The sequence below is a fragment of the Pholcus phalangioides genome, unplaced genomic scaffold (genome assembly GCF_987345545.1).
Source record: "Pholcus phalangioides strain wild (caught in Gottingen) unplaced genomic scaffold, Ppha-v1.0 ptg000029l_1, whole genome shotgun sequence".
Taxonomy (NCBI): Eukaryota; Metazoa; Arthropoda; class Arachnida; order Araneae; family Pholcidae; genus Pholcus; species Pholcus phalangioides.
In genome coordinates, this window is record NW_028301619.1 from 807,375 (window position 1) to 824,861 (window position 17,487).

A 17,487-nucleotide genomic window follows, 5' to 3' on the forward strand; every position below is an offset into this window, starting at 1 on the left:
GACGTACCACACTGACTGATTCCAACCGGTCTTTGAAAATTTCCGCTGACCTTCCTCTCAAAACATCAAAGTTAGTTCCCCGAAAACAAGTCTTTTGTTACCAACCTTACCCGAGGAAAAGTTACAGTGAAATCTGACGATACGATGATCACTGGAAGAAAACTCTTCCCCCACCGAAACATATTCTACAAGATCCTCAGAACTAGTAAGAACTAAATCCAAAATAGCAGTACCCCTAGTGGCTTCTGATACATGCTGGTACAAAAAATTTCCGAGCACCAATAGAAGAATGTCTCTTTCATACTGATCTCTAGATGAAAGGTTCTCCCAATCAATATACCTGTGTAATTGAAATCCCCTAGTATGAGAACCCTCTTACGCATGTAGGAAATTTCATCATAAAATTTTGCGATGTAGTTTGGATCCCTATTCGGTGGGTTGTAACAAACCCCAACAATAAGTTTATGACGTCTTTTGTTCTCAAGCTCAATCCATATAGTTTCAATATCACTTCTCTGCACGTTATACTCTCTAGCCTTCAAACATGATTTCACGTAGGCCTATATCTATATCAACACTCCATCACCTTACCTATCAGATCTATTTCTCAAAAAAGTATCGTATCCTGAGATGTGTAAGAAAGATTCATCCCCATCGTTTGTCCAAGATTCAGTAATGGCTATAAGATCCAGGCCCTTCACAACTATCATAGTTCTTGCACTCTGTTTTCTAGAGCCATAGTTAGTGGTCGGAAATAGGACGACAACTCCGTTAAAATGTCGGCTTGATCTGGATATGCAGGTAGGATAGTTCGCATTTTTATCCCAATGGTTCTCATCTTATTTATATACTCTGCCATGTCTTTGCAGTTTTCAAATTTGGTTGAAAACATTTCTTGGTTCAGCGATATAAATATGTTCGGATTATTATCTTCACATAGCGTTGATAATCGATCCCACATTTTTTTGGCAATTTCACAATTCGGGATTTCTTTGATTACGTTTCTGGCAACGCTGCTTACAATGGCAGATCTCGCCCGCCGATCGACCGTGGCGTCCGTGTTATCCGATGTACACGCATTGTACAGTTCTCTGTCTTCTAAATGGTACCTTATAGTAAACTTCCACTCTGTGTAATTTGCACGACCCCGTAACTTTTCAAAGTTCGCTGGCACAGCACTCGGTATTACAACAGCGGTTTGCCATTAAGCCTTTTTTAGGTTCACACAGCGCGCCGGTAATTTAGGCTTCGTTCGTTGTTGTCGGTCACGATATTGCCACGATCTTTCTATTAGACTATTAGAAACTTAAATTATTTAGCTCCGTGGCCCATAATCTCACAAAATAAGGAATACACGGCATTGAATTAATAGTTGATTATTTTTTTTTAAGACATGAATTTAGCAAGTACAAAAACAAAATAACGCTCACATGGTGTTTGATTATAACAATAATAATCATAATAATGACAAGTGTTGCCACACAGTAAAAAGTAATACTGAAATCGTGAAATCAATATATTCAACATTTATATTCGTTTTATTTTAGTTTGTTTTTCTCGTGATATTTGCTCTTATTTTGGGTTGCGGCATCTAAGTTATATTTGACATCCATATTTACGGGCATCTCTTTTCAGCTAACTTATTGGGCTTTTTTTCTGTTGTGGTCTCGCCAGAGAGAGCGACAAGACTACAATGGTACAAATATTCAATCATTACACTTCACTCACTTCACTTCTGAAATATAGATGGCAGCACTGAAAATCAGGCACATCACTATATACGCACTCAGACTATTAGGTACACGCACTCACACTTCTGGCGCAACTCACTCTGTTGTAAATTGCTTTGGCGATAGGCAGTTGTGCTAGGTTTGAAAGAAAGAATGTATGAGAAGTAGCGGGGGGGGGGGGGTGGTCTAAAAAATATCTTAGCCTAGATGTTCCATTCCCATCAGCGAATACAGACTCTTCGAACAAGGGAGCCGGCTCACCAAGGATGCGTATAGTGAACGGGAGGCAATTTCTTATCTCCACCCTCCCACCTATGGTAATGGTGTAATATAACTTTTTTGGGGAACATGGGGGACGATCGTCCCTGTCACCCCTCCCTCCATCTTGTTATCCCCTATTTCCATTCCTAGATATCGTAGCCCTGACGTGAACAATTTAACTTGAACAGAAAAGTTGGTGCATGCATGGTGTGTACCTAATTTCTCTTTTGAAATTTTTACAAATTCGATCCCATTTCATTTTGTGTCTTAGAACGTATGGAAACAATTGTGAGAGTCGAAACATGATATCTGAATGCAAAAATTATCATCAGTAACACAAATGTCCTTAGATGGACAGTCCTGAGGTGGGGCTGATGTGAAGGGGTAGCCCCAGATAATGAAATCTAGTGCTATGATTTTAGAGAGCATTGACACGAACACCATAACAGCATTCACATGTATAAAACGAAAACTTCCTAGTTATCCCAGAAATCACGAGAATGTTCAATGTCGTATACTGTCGTATAATGTTGTACGCAGCTTTTGGTGTTTGTGTGTTTTGCTAAATTAATTAATTTAATTTCGTTAATTTTATTTATCCACTGAATTTATGGTATGAATGCATGATTTTGAAAGCTCAAAACCAAACATCTGATGATTTAGAGGGACTAAGCGGATATTGAACTCGCGATTCCTCTGGACGTTTTGTAGCACTTGCACATGTTGGCTGTATGGCTCCCAAGTTAATAACAAATATCCAAGGGACCAGGCGTGGATACAGGGGGGGAGGGGGTTAAGGAGGTGAATGTCTCTCCCTCCCAAGAGCCGGATAATGTGGGAAAAATTGGTTAGCCGCACCCCTCGTGACACATCACCCTGAATCCGCTCTTGAAAGGGGCCACGGGCAAAATCGAGTAAATGAGGAGCCATCGCAGAAGATCAAGGAGGTCAGCTGTAAAAATATACAGATGTATATTTGATGACGAAAATATATGATGGACGAAATAAAACAGATTAGGAAAATATGAGAGAAGGGAAGAGTCTGACTACTTTTATAACCCAGCAGAGCCCTACCTAGAGGGGCGACGCGATAGCCAGGTCGATAAGATACTCGCCTGTACCAAAGAATGTTTAGAGGCGTTGCTAGTTCGATACCCGGTTCGTCCTTGTCAGTAAACTATCCTGACACAGGTGTACAACACAAACGGCGACATGACCGCAGAAAAAATTGCTACCGCAGGAAGTTCCCCATCGAGGGGTTAGCGCCAGTGCCATCTTAATGCATGGGCCCACCCGGGCACAGCCCAGGGGCCTCAAGAGAAGAGAGGACTCACAAAAATGAGATCCGGTTGAAATTTTCTAGGATTTACCAGGTAGGGCCTCCGAAAAACCACTTGCCCGGGTGCCCATAATAATCTTAAGACGGCCCTGGTTAGCGTACCAACCTCTCGATGAGTATGAAAAAACAACCCTGCCGTTCGGAATCAGCAATAAATTGTAGTGCCTGGTATAATTAGCCCTCGTGTGCAGAAAATGACTGTGGTGTGACAAAAATGATCAAATGACCTACCTAGAGGGAGGCTGAAAAAGCCAAGGAGCTCAACCTAATTTATAATTTTTTTTTGCACTGAAAATTTACTCAGATATAGATTTTGTAAAACAATATCACTTCTGTATGTTGGGGCCCGGGTTAAATCAAGGAGGGTCACAAAAATATTTGGTTGTAAGGGGACAAAAAGATCAAGTAATGCTGCTATAGGTGAGTTCTTTATGGACCTAGGATACCGCACTCCTCAAACATTCTTTTTACAACAACAAATTAAATCCTTTCGTATTTCATATAAATTGCTATAAACCAGGGCCGTAATCACATACTTGATCAGGCGGAGCAAGCCACGACCTCTTTATATAACCAAACCGAAATAAACAAACAGGTTATATAGGAGGTCGTGAACAAGCACGCATTTTGACGCTCTCATGTAATGTAGAAGAAATGGTGTTGAAATATAAATCCGTCTTAACGCATGGGCCCACCCGGGCACAGCCCGGGGCTTCAAGAGAAGAGGAGGGCCCTACAAAAATGAGATTTGGTTGAAATTTTCTAGAATTTACTTGGTAGAGGGTCTCAGTAAAAACCACTTGACCCGGGGGCCCATGATGCTCTTAAGACGGCCCTGAGCACCAGAACTGGTTAATTTCCCCCCCCCTCTCCCCAAATAGTGGCCTAACCATTAATCATGGGCTGATGCATGGGAGTGAGTAGCCATATCCGGCTAATAGACGCGGGGTGTTTTGGTTAGCTGTCAAGTTTTTAAATTTACAAGAGGAATCGTGTCATCGAATTTTAGTGACTATGGTCGGCAAACTACTTTTTTACCACATCTTACTTTTTTGCATGTTTAGTTTAAACAGTTTTCATTCAGTAGGAATTGCGAAAGTGTTAGTGATATGCAGTTTGAGAAATATATATACAGGGTAGGCAAAAAGTCCGTAGAAACTGTAAAAATTCATAAAAACCGGAAAAATAACCGAAATAAAAAACGGTTTACAAGGTTAGCATCGCTAGGTCACTGGAATTTTTTTAAGACAGTAAAAAAAATAATAATAATCACTCAAAACAGCCGATAGATGGCACTGGTATGAGCGACTTCGGTGGAAATATGCAAATGAGACGGTTGTAAGAACTTGCGCTCCTGATCCACAACCAGTTCACCGTTGTAAACCGTGTATGTGGACCTCTCTGCCGTTGTTGGATTTGTGACTCGCCTGCAATGTGTTATCCCCTGCGGTGGTAGTCAATTGGAACACACATTGCTGTAATAAACGATTTGGAGGCATTCTGTTCGTGATATGCGTATCTTTTCGTTGACTTGTGTACGTCAGCGCCACCTATCGGCTGTTTTTGAGTTATTGTATTTTCCTGTCTTGAAAAAATTCCCGTGACTAGGAAATGCTAACCCTGCAAACCGCTTTTTATTTCGGTCATTTTTCCGGTTTTTATGAATTTTTAAAGTTTCTACGGACTTTTTACCCACCCTGTGCAAAAAAAATATTAGTCTGCTGAAGGACCACAGGTTGAGAATCTCTACAATAAAAGAAACCATTGAACATCAACGCAGATAACTTGTCCATTTTCATTTTTGCATCATTGATTCTTTGAGAAAATAACGAAAATCAACTATATATAATTATAGTTTTTTTGTTTTTTCTTAAAATTCTCAATAACTATTAATATAAATAGAAGCAGTTTTCGATTCTGAGACATATTGTGTAGTTTGGCGATTTTTAATTCATCACGAGACAGCCAATTATTGATCTACGTCACGACTGGCTATGACGTTGTTGCCACAAAATGGAATATATGTAACTGAACAGTTTCCTTCAAACAAGTCTTCAGTTTCAAACACTGACGTATAAGTAATAACATTATATAAAACAAAGTTTTAAATTTGTCACGCTTCCATTGTTTACCATATCCACATTCTTTTATAAATAAATAATTTTACCCTTATCTTGATTTCGAATCAGTCACTCAGAAGTTTCAGCAGAAACTGACATCCTGACATCCAAAATATAAATTTGAAACAAAAAAAAAAGCTTTTCTTAAAACCTATTTACATTTTTTAAATCAACCATGTAGTCTACTGTTTCCTGTAGTAAAATTATTTCTAACCGTAATCATCAGTTGAGTTAGTATCATACACATAACTGCTGACTGTAAAACTAACCAATCACAAATGACTTCTTATTTGTGTACCAATCTACGCTTTTTTTTGATTGATCGAAATTTCTTAGTATCGGTCGCGTTGGTATGAACGCAGTGTTTGTACGGTTATATATTCTCAAGGGCCATGTCTATTTGTTTGTAATCAGCAATGGCGCCGATTGGTACTGTAGGTTCGCTTTCCTGCATAACTCTTTCGAGGCGCGAAATAATTAAATGGATATTTCAACGGTTTTGTTGCTAGAACTCGAAAATTTGATGGATAAGCATTTGTGAATATGATACATGAAAACTCAACTGAGAGGATAGGAACTGAATCATATGTGTGTTCATGCCAGATATATTACATCCAAAGCTATGCTATTTAGTCCATATGTTTCGCACAGTTTTGTCATAATTTCTTCAGTTTTTTTCATGTGCATGTTTTCCACTCAAGGTAAAAAAGGTGAGAAATTTTTTAATTTTTTCTCTTATTGGTATTCAAATGGAATTTGCAGAATTATGTTATAAAAATTCTTTCTTTTATGTTTAAAATTTTTTATATTGATGAGAATTTAAAATAGATAAATAAAGTAAATTGTTCTTATAAAATATAGTAATACTTATTGTCATTTGTGGACAACCATTCAGTAGAATTTTATAAATTTAGTTGTCATTATAGATATAATTCTTCATACTGATTCTATGAATTTTATAAAAATATTTTTTTTTACACTTTTAGTTTTGTTTTTGCTTGAGTTTTTATTAATAAGTGTATATTATATCATTCATTGATGTCTCAAATGAATTAATTCATGCAACATTGTACCTATTCGTCATTATTTTACAAATTCAGTGGATTAGGGATAATTGTTTACCATATAATAGACAATTTTTATATTATGGATTATGACTGAACAATGGATAAAGAAGTACATTTAATAATGAATGTCTAGTTTTGTAATGACTATGTAGATGGCACCACAATCAAGCTTATTAATATTTTGCTGCATTAAAATAAATATATATACACAGTATATACTGAATATATAGAAATAACTCTAATACCTTACTAATTGATAAAAATTTAGGGGAAAAAAAGACACCTAAATATCAATGCTTGTGTATCCTAAATTTTTTTTTCATGTTATCATCTATTAAATTGACTGAATTAAAAAATTCAGAAGGCAAGTGTGTGTTAATTTTATAATTTAATAAATTTATACAATTTTTAAAACTGCTGTGTATTATGTTTGGAAAATAAAAGTCAGAATAATTCAGTGTTGTACTGGAGGCCTTCTTATGCATCAGAAGCATGGGTGGAGATACGAAGGGTGTGGAGGGCATTGTCCCCCCCCCCCCCCAGCGTCAAAGGTGAAGTCGACTGATCTAATGTATATATGCATATATGAATTGACATCATCGTGCCCCCCTCAGCATTAATGACTGTGCTCCCCCAGACTTCCAAGTCTATCTCCGCCTATGATCAGAAGCAACTGTAGGCCCATGCATTAAGAAGGCACTGAGGTTTATCAAATTAATTGTATTTTATTATACAGTTATGATGATAATAACTATCACTGCTTTCATCATTGCCGTGATTTGCTTCTATTTTTCTTCTTATTTGGTGGACATTAAAAGTAATAAACGTTATACAGAGTTATTGACTGTATTTAGGGTAATAATTGCTTTTTTTATTTTGTCTTTATCTCACAGTAAATTAGTTTTATTTCTTCCTTTTCCTAAGTTTTTTGCTCAACTGCCACAAACTAAACCAACTTCGCCTTTTCAATAACTTCAATTTTTTTTTTCTTTCAAAGCTAACATTTTCGCTCCACAGCAAAACAGGAAGTATCCAACATATTCTCTATTGAAAGGGATATAAGAGATAAAATATGGGTGTATTAGACACATTTATCTTTCTTCAAACCTTTTTTTGTAATGCAGCATCTTCCATGTGCAAAAGCAAAATTATTTTTTGAAATGATGCAAAGCTGAGCTAAGCTAATAAAATAATTTTAAAAAAAAGTGGTCCGCAAACATCATAGCAAGTGAGCAGTTGATAAGTATAAATAAATGTATAGCTTGTAATAAAAAATGCTTGTAATAGAAAAGTAAAAAAAAATGCTTTTAGTGAGTCATCATTTTAGGGCCTTGTAAAAAATGTTGCCAGAGAACTTGCAAATCTTAGGGCCACAACTGGTATCCCTGATAAGAAAAGTTTTAGATGAGTGCTACTCCTCAACTGTACACGCACCTTGTAAACGTTCCTCTGGGGAAATTTCAACTTGGTAAACCCTGTCTCAATTAATATTCTGTCAAATTTTTCTTATATGGCATGATACGAGATATGATCATTCTTAATCATTCATTTTATTTGCATGGTCAGTTGAGATTATTCTGTTTTTGTAAAAATTAACAATTAAATGAAACTATCGCTTTATCAACTCCCTCCACTATCCACTAATTATATAATGTATGTGAACATATTTTCATCAATATACTCAAGTTGAAAATACCCTGTGTTTTTCAAAGAAATAAAACACTTATTTGTCCTATATTTTAATTTTCAGAGAAAGAAGAAATTTGTAATCATCGATAAATAAAAAATCTATGTATGAATTCATTTAAGAAAAAAATGACAAGTGAACAAAATAATAATCTTAGTATTGGAAGAGTTTTAGAAGTTAAAAGTTATTGTAGTGGTAGAGTATCTGTTGAAAAAAGCAGCAAGCAAATTTTGTCAACTTCTTTACGATCATGGACTTAATATTGTGTCGAAATGCCAGTGGAATAAATTCAAACAAGTTCTCTGTTTTTTCTTCACTATCGCAAAGCTTTATTGTAATCCTGTAAAAAAACTTTCCTCCCTGTTTTTCCTATACTCCTGATAGTGAGTTTTTTTTACCCACATATAATGTATCTTTCTAGTATATACATGTAAGAGCGAAAGAGAAGAGAACGTGTAGGGTGAGGGTGAAAAGGGACTCTAAAAAACTCATCTACTTATCTACTATACTTTTTCCCTTTTATATATTTTTTCTCCATCTCCTTTTTTCTAACATGCGGTTAGGTTAGGATGAGGTTACCAGGTTTACTGCTGATTCTTCAAATAGGCACATTTCTTGCCAAATACTTGTACACGAAGTGGTTAAATTTCCTGACCATGACATGATTATCCATGTCAGTTAGTGCTGCCATCTATGTTTTAAGTTGAAAGCTCTCAAAGAAATATGTGACCTATAGTTTAAATGACAGTTCAAATAAGTTTGAAAAGAAGAGGGTTTTAGTTCGATTTTGTGTCCTAAATGCCTTATGTTATCTTAGAGGTGGTTTTGTTGGGAACATAACTGTGCATATATGACAGGTGGGTGTAATTGAAGTGTACAGTATTTGAAATTTTCAATGGGATGGATAAGTGGTTTTTCTTCGGTTTTCCAACTTCGTGGTGCAAATGAAAGCCAATCTCTCCATTAAAAGTTTCGCAAAAGACCCTACGAGGCACATACAACAAATATTCAATCATTATCCTTCCCTCACAATTTTAAATATAGATGGCGGCACTAACTTCACACACAACGTCAGATACTCAATTCTGGGGTTACCAGGTTCGAAAACTGAGAAGGAGGAGGATGCGGGCGCATCCTTAGTAACGTCAGTTTTCACAATACATGGTGCTACTATTCTGACCAGTAGGGTTACCAGCCGTCCTACTTTAGGAGAACATGTTCTTTTTTATGTCATTTTAAGCGTCCTCCTACGTCTCGGAAAATACGCCTTTTCGTCCTCCTTTTCAGGTTTCCGGAATTATTTTTCATTTTTTCTGGGTAAATTTTTTTTCTCCACTTTGAAACATTCATTGATATGAGTGTTTTTGTGTTTTTTTCCCACGCTTCACAAATAGTGAATGCGCAAATCACTTTAGTGGTTCTGTTTTATTGGTCGGAATAGTAACGCTATCTATTGGGAAAATTGGGATAAGTGACATCATAGGGATAAGTGACATCATAAGGATGTGTGCGCAGACGTCCTCCTTTCTTAGTCTTCGGAACACTCATATCAATGAAGAAATGCATGTTTCAACGTGGAGAAAAAAAAAATTTCAAAAAGAGGAAACTTTCCGGGACGTAGGAGGACGCTTGAAATTAAATCAAAAATGAGGACGGTTGGTAACTATTCAATGACTCAACTCACGCAGAAAATGAGGCACTGCAAACTTACCCCTGAAAAGAATTGAAACGGTAGTAAATTGCCCAATAGCGATAGACTGGAGTTGTGCTCTGATTAGAAGAGGTAGTAATGTTAATCCAGTTCGGATAGTTCCAAGTTGTGGTGTCACAGGGGTTATCTTTCTTACGGGGTTTTACATGGGCGGAGTATTTAATTTTTTGGTTGCTTCAGTTTCTCAATTATTTTTGCGGTTTTTTTTTCAATTTTTAATTTCTTCCTTGTATACTTGAACCTTCGAGCCGTCGAAGTTTAAACACTCAACATGAACAGGTGTACATGAAATGAATTTCTATCGATATAGGTGCATGATTTACGTTAATTGAATTTACGATTCAAAAGCGTTAAAGTTTTCTTTTTTTTAAAAGAAGTGATAAAATGAGCATTTTTACGAAAACGACAAGGGAACCAAATTAAATTTTTTCATAAGTTGTGTTTTTCTGACCGTATTTCATCGAAGAGAATACAGATCCTAAATATAAGGGATGTCGGTAACACTAATTCCTGCAAAAAAAAAGTTAAATAGTGGAAAAAATTGTCAATTATGGTTGGAATTACTAAAAAGTTGTCAATAGGTAGAAAACTACTGAAAGTCGCAGTAAATTAAATTATCCCCCCCCCCCCCGCCATAAAAAAGTTTCATCCATGCTTACAGATTCAATTAAGCTGGGGGGAGAAATGCGATAACTACTATATGAAAAAGTCGGGATGACCAAAAATACGGGAATGTCCCAGCATATGGCCACGCTAAGTAGTGTCATGTAAAAACGGGACGCATTGTGTGTGTGCCTCCAAATTTAGAGATCAGCACGGTTCGGAAAAGGTTGACAACCACTGGTGTGCCCACCCCTTTCAGTTTTTGGGCCTTTACAGGCTAGATAAAACTATCGAATGGCTGGATTGACCTGTGGGTCGGGATTTGTGCACCTCGGTTCAAACATAGAAATCAATTTCAGCCACCTCGTTGGGCAATTTGCCTATTGTGGCCTTTGTGTTTGTATTTGATATACACCTCTGGTCTTTCTCGGGCCGTCTATTATTGAATTGCTCTCTATGGACTGACTTTTTCAAAAACAACGGGGAACAGAAATCATCCATTATCTTTCCTTTTAATCACTCAATTGAGTACAGTATCACGGGAGAGTGACGCAAAAATGCACGCTTGCTTACTGGTAACAGTATTATATTTTGAGAGAGAGAGAGATCCTTAGTTACATTTTGTTTTCCAGTTGTAGTCTTGCCACCTCCACCATCGTTAAAGTAACTTCAATAATTGTTGTGGAAAGGATGGTACAGAATCCTCTTTAATTCATTATCAAAGACTGTGGTGGAATTGATTATTGTGAAATGTAACCGTGCATTTAATGTAAGTCTAGTGCATGGTATGTGTTCAGGCAATGCAAGAGCGTAGCGAGGGGGGGAGGACTTGGGAGTCTGGTCCCCCCCCCCCCCCCCACGAAATGTGAGAAAATGACCGAAAAATGGAAAAAAGATGACCAAATCTATTGTTCTATCACTTTGGTCCCCCCCGAACGAAATTTCTGGCGACGCCTCTGAGGCAATGGCATAGCCAAGTTTTGGTCAGGGGGAGCAAAGTTCGGCAAGGCGCCATTTTTTGTTCCTGCTTTAGGCGCAAACTAAAAATTATGCATTTATAGAAAAAACTTTAATTAATTATTTTTCAATTGATTAATTTATTTTAATTGCTTAATTAGTTTAAAAAATGTGAATTATGTTTTATTTTCTTATACAAACACCAAAAACACAACTGGGAACTCGCCCAAAAATGTGGTTGGAAAAAAATTTAGATTAAAATATAAAAAATTATATATATAATACATATATAGAGGTGAATATATATAAAATAAAAAATATATAATTTAAGATGTGAAAGTGCAGAAAAATCGTCATGATTCTATCCACACAATCGCTTTCATCATGTTGCACTCTTATCGTAAGCACCATAGGTGCCGGAACCTAGGGCTGAGGCTATTTGAGCCCCACAATAATTTCTGAAAAACAATGCAAAGCAACCTCCCTCTCCTACGTACGCGCTTGAGTCGCGTATATACTGGACGCCTCCTTTTGAGGCATCTGTAGCTATAATAGTAGAACAAGACCAGAATTTTTGTTCATGTTCATAAAATAGTTGCTTTGTGAGGAGATCATTTGATGATGTTTGAAATGGAGGAGAACTGGTTGTGAAATCAATATTGGTGATAAGCCAAGGAGGATTCGCAAAAAACAGAGGTTGAAGAGGAATAAGTAAATTGTTGTCCTTGATGAATTGAATAATAGAAGGATCCAAAATTTTAGTATGTAAGCCTTGACGGTCAAAACTGAAATTAGAACAGATATGTTTGAACACAGAGCTGTAATGGGAAGCTCTTGCTTTGATAATATGATTAGTAACATTTTTTAACAAAAACAGTGAAAATGGAGGTTTTCCACAGATGCTGAGTAACAGAGGAATCGGTGTTGAGATTGGAAGACCAGTAGCTATGCGAAGAGATTGGTGATAGATAGCAGAACACTTTTGAATATTTTTCTTGGAGCTATTATGCCACAAGAATGAACTGTAATTCATGAAGCTTGAAGTAATGTTAGAACAGATAGCCAAAAGTTTGTGCCCTTTAGCTCCACGAAGCCTACCTGCAATCAACTTCATGATATTACAAATGTTAATGGCTTTTTTAGAAATGTGATTGATCTGGGGGCTCCAACTCAGCTTTTGATCCCAAATAACTCCAAGAATCTTGATATTTTCCTCGTAATTTATCTGAGCACCGTTGATTTGGATATTTGGGAGAAAAGGAATATTTTTTTTCGTAAAAATGCTGTAACTGCATTTCTCAGTAGACAGAACAAATCCCCACTGATCCATCCAGTTTGAAACAAGGTTTAAGGCAGAATTCAATTCATCTGTAACAACATTCAAGTCTGATTTACTGATCCAAAGAAAAATGTCATCAGCATAAATGAAGGGATGAATGGAGTTGGGAAGGTGAGAAAGAATGTCGGCAATATAAATATTAAATAGCCATGGAGAAGTAACACATCCTTGAGGCAATCCCCTTTTTAAGTCAATCCAATCTGACTGATGGTTTCTCCAACTAATGATGCATCTTCTGTCCATCAAAAAATTCTCCATCCATTTAACGAAAGTACCATGAAACCCAAAAGATTTGAGCTTGTATAAAAGTGCAGAATAGATGACAGAGTCATAGGTGCCTTTAATATCAAGAGAAACCATGACGCCAAATTCTTTGAGCCTGAAAGTATTAGAAATAAAGCATTTTAAGTCATTAATAAGGTTTTGAGATCCAGAACGTGGTTTAAAGGCATAAATGTTCGCTGGGAAGAGTTTGTATTTTAATGAGATCCAATTGAGTCTGTACAGAATTATTCGTTCCAAAATCTTCAGTTTTACGTTTGTTAATGTCAGTGGACGATAAGACTTAGGACAACTTGGGTTTTTATTAGGTTTTAGTAAAAAAATTACTTTTCCATACTTCCAATCCACTGGAATAGTTCCAGAGAGCCAAATTTTGTTGTATTCAGCACACAAGAGATGAATTTGATTGTCAGGAATTAAAGAGTATGATTTAGCGTTGATACCATCAGGACCTGGCGATGTGTTTGGAGTACGACGAATTGCAGATTTGAGCTCTCCAATGGTAATCGGAACATTCATCAAACTAGAGAAGTCTTGATGGGGGCCACTGAAACAGTCAAAGACCTTGTGAGTGTAATTATTTATAAGAGCTGACTGGAGAAGATATAGCTGATCCATAGGGTCCACCACTTCTAAATTGTTGACCTGGAACACAAGATGACGATCCACTTGGAGTTTAGACTGGATGAGTTTGAGTTTTCTAAGAATTGTAAAAATCTTAGGATAAGTGGCATGAATAAAAATATTTTCTGACATAAATTCCCTTTTTCGGAGGTTGAGCTCCTTCTTGAATTTTGCATTATTTTTCTTAAAGATGATCCAACACGGAGGACAAGGGCATCTCAGATATTGTCTGAATGACCTTTTCTTGCAGATGAGCAATGATCTTAAGGATGAATCAAAATACTCATTATACTGGTGAGGATGTGATTGTACCTTTTTTGTAGCTGATATGCAGGATTTTTCTACATGATCAGAAAAGGAGCAAGTATTGTCAAATGATGTCAACTTTTCCTTGAAGAAATCCCAGTTTGTGATGGCTATTTTGCGAGAAAATTTATTTACCCGAAGATTGATGTCGAGACAAATAGGCAGATGATCACTGTCGTAAAGGGAGTCACTGCTGTACCAGTTAATTTTACCCATTAAGTTTGAAGAACAAAAACATAAATCTATTGTGTTAGACGAATTGCTTGAAAAATGAGTAGCACACTTGGGTTGGATCAGACAAACTGGGTTTTGTTGAAGCCACAAAAAAAGATTTCTGCCAGCTGTGTCTGTCCGAGGACTGTTCCAAGAAGAATGCAGGGGTGGGAACTCTGCGTCAATTGCGCCGCACTGCGCCAAAACTAATATCTTGCGCCATCCTGCTCCAATAGCGTATTTTCGCATTTTTCTGCGCCAAATAGCGAATTTCGCTTCAGTATGCCCGGAATTTCGGAAAGGATGCCAAAAGTTTTTTTGTTCCTGCTAGCCACGAAACGTTTCTTTACGAAAAGAGCGTGTTTTATTCCACTATACTTAAACTATCGGCCCCTGATCGGGCTTTCCATTGCGAAATCCCGATATTGCCCGTGATCGTGGAACTGAAGATGGTTTGCAGTGCCTTTCAGCTTTAAAGTGCAAATTCGAGTGTTTTCGTTTAAAAAAAAAGTCGTCACTGGAAGCAGCAGAAATTACTGTAGTCGATTGTCATTGTGTTAAATCCCGATGTTTCGTGAAAAAAATTGTCACTCCGGGAGTAAAAAGCGCATGTCCGCCGAATTACGAATGTTAGTTTAGAAACTTTGCCGAATAACGAGCGTTAAATCGCCAATCTCGCCAAATAACGAGTGTCAGATCGCCAATCTCGCCAGATAATGAGTGCTGAATCGCCAAACATCGAGTTGATACTTCCGAAATTTTCTCCCATTTTTCAACAATTTCTTTCCAAGTATAAAAAAATTAAAAACTTATAAACATTTTTTTAGCTCATTTGAAGTGCTGCTGTTCAAGGCAGCAAATAGTGCCCTCAGTAAGCAAAAATCATCCTAAATAGACGGGTGCAAAAAATTTTATGACAGCCTCTCTTTCAAACAAGGTGTCAAAAGACTAAAACACCAAAAACAAAAATCAAGCTGATGAAGAGATGTTTCATAGCAAAAGACAGTGCAGTTTTATTTTGAAAAGGGTTGAGGGTTAACGAAAATATTCTTGTTAATTTCACTGCTCCAATTTATAAATATCTGCTCCGAATCCCACATTTTGCTGCTCCAAAATTGCTCCAAATCCAGAATTTGCTGCTCCAAAACTGCTCCGAATCCTGAATTTTGCTGCTCCAAAGCTGCTCCGAAATGGACTTAGTCACTTCCCACCCCTGAGAATGGGACGAATTAAAATCACCAACAATGATGACTGGAGATGAGATTTTAGAAAGAATGGTATTCATGACTGTAGGGATTTCGGAAGTGTCAGCCAAATAGGTGTTTGCTATATGAATGTACTTGTTATGGAAATGAATCTTGATAATGATTACTTCAACGCCTTGAAGACAGAATTTATGAATAACGTGTGAAGGGTATGTAGAGCGAACAGCAGTGAGAACACCACCTCTGCCTGAGCTGTTGCCTCGGTCACATCTGTATATTATAAAGTTTGGTAAGTGGAAACGGTCATTACATGTAAGGAATGTCTCCTGGAGACAAAGAACATCATAATCTTTTTGAAAACGAAGAAGGTGTAATCTCTTGTTATTGATGCTGCGCAAGTTCCATTGAAGCACCTTCAATGATGTAAACATACAGAAAATTGAATAATCTTGACTAAAGTAGAAAGAACAAAATTTTGAAAACCATGAATAGCTTATTCAATGAAGTAAAATTGAAAATGAACATATCTGCAAATCTAGCAGTTGAACACAAAAACAGTACTGACTTGTACTGAAATAAGAGAGGGGAAAAAGAAAAAAAAAAGTTATCATTGATTATGATGGTTTGAACAGTTTCGCTTTGGTGTGACTGTAGAGGACTCTAGCAATGGCTGCTGCGCAGGAGTATCCTTTGAAGGAGGAACTTGTAATTTATTTTTCTTATGAGGCAGTTCACTGGTGAATGCGGATGTGATCAGCTCGCTGTTAAGTGCAGATGACAATAGTGGTACAGCTTCCTTGATGACTTGAGATATCAGATCTGGAACAATTGACTGAATAGCTTCAGTGATCAGTGCATGCATGGAGATTTTCACATCTTCAATTATTTTTTCATGCATTGATTCGATTTCTTTACGGACCAAATTTTGGATATCGATTTTTAAGTCTGTGATAGATGATGGCACACAATTTATACTTGCTCTGTCGGCAAAAGTTGGCGATTTATCTTGGAAGAATTTGCGAGCTTGATGAATTCGAATCCGCTTGATTGTTTTGTACTTGATTATTTCTGCCTCTTTAATAAATGTTGGGCACTTCTTGTCCATGGGATCATGACCTTGAGCACAGTTTATACATTTAGGAGCATTTGAACATGATTCTGTATCATGATGATCACCACAGGTCCTACAGATAGTGTTCGTAACTGGACAAAATTTAGTACGATGGGTAAATTTGAAGCAACGAGTGCATTGGCTTGGTTTTTCTATAAACTCTTGAGGATGGAAGATTTGGAACCATAATTTGAGATCAGCAGGAATGGAACTGCCCAAGATGGTAATTAACACAGTATTTGTGGGTATTTTATTTTTGTCCATCAGCTCTAAAGCCACATCACTCAGCTTTTCGGAACATGGAATATCTCTCAGAAGCAGTTTTGAAGATAATGTATCAGTAAGTAGAGTCGCTCTGACCCGAATATTTCCAATAGAGGACAGCGACAGGGCCTCCATTACAACTTCAGGTGATGCCGAAGTGAGAAGTAGGTCACCATTTCTTGCGAATCGGATTTCATCGATGAGTTTTGCATTCAGGAATTTTTGTTCAAGGCACATACGTAATTCCTTGGGCTTTGATTTTGGGATGGTCGTATCTCCAACAATCTTGACGGTGAACTGTAAGTTTGATCCAGATAGATTTTGAATAATGTCCTTGGGGCCGATGTCCGAAACCCAGAGATTATTTTCCGCCGATGTAGAAGGTAAGTCATTCAATGTCTCCATGGGAGAAAACATATTAGAGGATAGAGAATTCAATGATTGATGGTATTCATTGGGAGAGAACAATGCAGTATTAGAAGTATCTACACCTACGTCACTGAAGAAACACCCCAGATACTAACTAGTTGACCAAAAAGAGCAAAATAAATATTATATATACGTTTGAACACTGAAAAAAAATCGACAAAAGCGAAGAAATAAGCGAAACAGAGAAAAAAAAACCCCCTGAAAATTAAGCAAACAGGAAGAAAAAGCCGACCTCAAAC

General features: G+C 37.1%; 1 protein-coding gene across 2 annotated transcripts in view; it reads left to right on the forward strand.

The window, feature by feature from the left end:
* Window positions 1-5,838: 5,838 nt before the first annotated feature.
* LOC149067551 (uncharacterized) overlaps window positions 5,839-17,487 on the forward strand; it is a 120,354-nt gene continuing 108,705 nt past the window's right edge. For both annotated transcript variants that reach the window (XM_089252541.1, XM_089252542.1), the window contains exon 1: window positions 5,839-6,160. In XM_089252541.1, the coding sequence (XP_089108667.1) occupies window positions 6,037-6,160 (124 nt within the window). In that variant the 5' untranslated portion in view covers window positions 5,839-6,036. The remainder of the gene's footprint in view (window positions 6,161-17,487) is intronic.